Genomic DNA, 4,124 nt, shown 5'->3' on the forward strand with positions numbered 1-4,124 from the left:
TCTGTGCTGAGTTTACTTCTCAATTTTCTTGACTGAACATTTCAATGATTCCATTTAATAACGGAGTGTTTTGAAGAGAAACTCACCCAACTGCTTGCTGCTCAAAGTGGAAATACTGATACAAAATGAAAGGGAAATTGGGTAAATAGACCAGAAGGACAAGTGCTAGGAGAGCAAGTCTTTTTCATTATCAGCATTATAATGTCACCCCTTGCACAATGTAGATTGCCATCACTGCCTATTTTATGAACAACAGAGCTCCAGCTCCATCCAGAATAGTGGTCACCATCAGAGTGTTCATCTTTATGTTTCTTTTAAAAATAATTTTTCTAGTTATACCACTTGTTCAGGAACTTCACTGGCACAGCTACAAGACCCAAAGCTGTTCCCCTTTCCCATTGTATTTTTTCTAAGTGAAACTATGGAAGTAGAATTAGTCAACTCCATGTCATCCTGCTGTAGTGTTTGCAACATCTCCTGCAACTTGATGTGCATGCGGTCAAGTTCCACTCTATTGAGGTTCTCCCATCTGAATTGATCCAAGTACACAATGCATTCAGCAGGGACAGGGTACTGTACACACTTTAGCTCCTTCAGCTAAGTGCTGAAGCACATTCATTATGCCCGACATGGAAATGACATTATCATAGGAGACAAGGGAGTGGAGTTTGGTGCAGTAGCATGGGTGGGCAGAAGGGCTCTGAGCTGGGCTTCCTTCAACCTGCAGCTTCTCAAATTCAGGTGTTGCAGGGTGCCTGATGTCTCACTCAGCAGGATCTCTAGGGGTCCAGGAGCCATTTGGGACAGGTTATTGCTACACAGGGCCAACTCCTTGAGGCGTGTGGCATGAATGCTCTGGGATAAGTAGGTGATGTCATCCTCAGTAAGCCTACATCCATTAATCACCAGGGTCTCCAATGGTTTCTGCAGGCCACTGTGAAAAGACAGATAAAGTTACTCCTTGGATATTGGGGTGAACCCTAGATACATTTGAGAAAAGACAGAAATCTAGCTTAGGAAATTTTCATTTTTGCTAAATCAACTACATCAAAGCTGGGAATTTTGATGTCAGCTTTGATTTTCAGGTTGTTTATACTGCTCAGGATCAAGAGTTTAGAGTGAAACAGTTTCCTGTTCCCAAAAGAATCATCCTTATATTTCAGAGAATGGTATCAGGTGCACTGACCTCTCACAGTCTCAGCTTCCTAATAAGCTATATAAGCACAGTCATCACTCTTGCTCCATAAATTGTTGCAGGAATTATTGAAATTTATATATAGCCCTTAACACATGGAGAGAACTAGGATTTTACGTGGTGGAAGGGTTGGTAAGTTATTTTCCATGTTTTTATTTGCCCAATTACTGGACTCTAGGAGAAAAAAAACCCTATTCCAGGACAGGGCATGGAGAAGTCTATGAGACATAAATTAGAGGAACAAAAATATCAGCTGTGCTTAGATGTTGTGGGGGCAATTAATTCCTTTCAATGCTACCCTCACAATTTACTATCCCTATTCATACTTCTCTATGTAAGCTCCAAGGAGCTGAGACCTGTCTGACTTCATTTATTTATTTATTTTAGTTGTAATTGAACACAATACTTTTTAAAAAAATTTATATGTGGTGCTGAGGATCTAACCCAGGGCCTCGCACATGCTAGGTGAGCACTCTATCGCTGACTCACAACTCCAGCCTCTGACTATTAAAGATATATTTTAATTTTTAACTAACATGTAGTAATTATACATATTTATAGGTATATGGTGATATTTCAAAACATGTATACCATGTTTACTGATCAGATCAGGGTGAGTGGCATATCTATCACTTTCTTTATGTTGGAAACATTCAAAATCTTCTCTACTAGCTATTTAAAAATATTTAATGAATTGTCATCAACCATAATTATCCTGCTGTGTCATAGAATGTTAGAAGTTATTCCTCTTATATACCCATTAACCATACTCTCTCCATCCCTCCCTCCTCCACACCTTACCAGCCTCTTCCCACTATTCTATTCTCCATTTCTTTTTTAAAAAATATATTTATTGTTTAGTTGTAGATGGGAAATACCTTTATTTATCTTTATGTGGTGATGAGGTTTGAAACCAGTGCCTCACATATGCTAGGTGAGTGCTCTACCCCTGAGCCACAGTTCCAGCTCCCTATTCTCTATTTCTTTAAGGTTAATTTTGAGCCTCCACATATAGATGAGAACGGGGAGTATTTGTGTTTTTGTGCCTGACTTATTTCACTTGATTGCTTTCTTTTGAGTTTTATCTCCCATTCTTATCCATATGTTTGATGTGGACCAAGTGCATGAATGGATGCATGGACAAAGTGCCAATTTCAGACAAGTATTTTTTCTTCTATAAAATCACCAGCCACTGGTTGGTCCAGGACACCAACCTTAAAGTCTGTGCCCATCAGTGACTCTGTAGGTATTCAGGGAAGGGAAGGTCAAGCTTGTTTGGTCTCTGATGTGACATTGCAGGAGTGTTCAGGAATCCTGGCCTTATCTCTCCAGTGGGATTTAATGTACACTCACTTGAGCATCTTGTTTAGCTGGCCTGAGAGACAACCAAAGATGAGGTGTAGCTTTTGAAGGTGGTACAGGGGATTCATCAGGGAGAAACAATCAGCAGGGAAGTTCCAGGGGATGCCACTCATGATGAGATTGCCCAGATTGCACATTTGTCCTACCTGGGTGAAAAACTGGATCAGGTCTGACAGGAAGCAAAACCTGCTCCAATGATGCAGCCGTACCTCTCGAATGGCCTCCAGTTCTGGCATTCCTAGAATTTTGACCAGACTGCGGAATGGCACTTGGTTAATGAACAGTGTCCGACAGCAGAGGCGCAGATAGCTATGGCTCCTCTCAGCTCTCTGCAATGTGTAAGAAGGGAACCCTGACAGGTGGAAGAAACCAAATAAGCTACCTAGGAGAAGGTCTGTGTGTATTTCCATAGGTTCCTGGTAATGCCGAGGCTGTTCTCTGCAACTGGGCATGAGCTGGTCTGCTTCTTGCTCTTCCAGTGTGTGCATGATGTCAAAGGGTGCTGGTGAGATTTCAGAGCATTCCTCCCAGTTGGAGTGCTCAAGGTCATGGGTAAAATCCAGCACCTTTAGCTTTGATCTCCTGTGGGGGAATGGGGAACAGATCTAGGATACTGATTTGCAGGTCAGTGTTGGAATAAGACCCACAGTAGCAAACTTTAGGAGGAAGCTTCCCTGCCAGCTAGCAGCCTTGCTCATCTGTCTACCATGCCTTTAAAAAGGCACTTCTCCATCCTCATTTCTCCTTTAGTTTTCTCCTCATTTCTCTCTCAGTCTTTACTCCTGGGATATCACTCAGGAGCTTCAACTACACTCTCAGCTGCCTCAGCTCTGAACCATACCAGCTTCCTTCTTTTCTGAGGAACTCTGAGCAGTGATCTCAAGGCCTCCCGATGATTGATGCTGTGCCACCTGCCGACTCTGGAATATCTTCTGAACACATATCCCTGAATCCAGCTCCTTCTTCCTTAACTCGGTGATCCTCTACCAGCACCCGCTATAATTACCTTGGGCAAACAGTGTTGGGAGAAACAAAATTGAGTCCCTCTAGCACAGCTTCCAGCAGGTCTTGTGTTATTGACTGATCCCTTAATGCTCCCAGATGGAGGCAGTGGAAGGGACAGGCTTGTACCATCACTGTCACAGTCTTTGTGTGGCCTCCATGGAAGGCTGCCATGGACAGTTTTGGGAAGAGGCCCATGGGAAGCTCTCTCAGGGCACACACAGCTGAGTGTTCATCACTCAGCAGGCTTTGTGCTGCAAGATCCAAAAGTGTGAAAGGGTCTTTGCTCATCTCCAATAATCTGGTGCAAGGCAAGGGAAAATCCCAAGCAGATTTCATGGTACTTAGCCTCCTTCTTTCCAGGCAGCACAACCCAGGCCTCAAACACAACAGTTGCCTTCCATCCCTTATCCTTCCATCCTGCAATTTCTGGCATAAATCTCCAGTTTTTTCTCGGCCCGTGTCAGCCCAGTGTTGTGACTAGCCCTGATGTCAGTTGGGTAATAAGTAATCAGCATTTCATCTCTGTTCCTTATTTATAAGTGTTTCAGTCCAAACTCAATTT

At 43.0% G+C, this 4,124-nt stretch overlaps 1 protein-coding gene across 1 annotated transcript; it reads right to left on the reverse strand.

The window, feature by feature from the left end:
- Positions 1–618: 618 nt before the first annotated feature.
- LOC143398989 (melanoma antigen preferentially expressed in tumors-like) lies at positions 619–3,850 on the reverse strand. Its single transcript, XM_076855692.1, has 3 exons — positions 3,564–3,850; positions 2,549–3,139; positions 619–934 (listed from the first exon to the last, which is right to left on the reverse strand). Exons 1-3 carry the CDS (start codon positions 3,848–3,850, stop codon positions 619–621), a joined length of 1,194 nt encoding a protein of 397 aa, XP_076711807.1.
- Between the last annotated feature and the right edge of the window lie 274 nt (positions 3,851–4,124).

The sequence above is a fragment of the Callospermophilus lateralis genome, chromosome 1 (assembly GCF_048772815.1).
Source record: "Callospermophilus lateralis isolate mCalLat2 chromosome 1, mCalLat2.hap1, whole genome shotgun sequence".
Classification (NCBI taxonomy): domain Eukaryota; kingdom Metazoa; phylum Chordata; class Mammalia; order Rodentia; family Sciuridae; genus Callospermophilus; species Callospermophilus lateralis.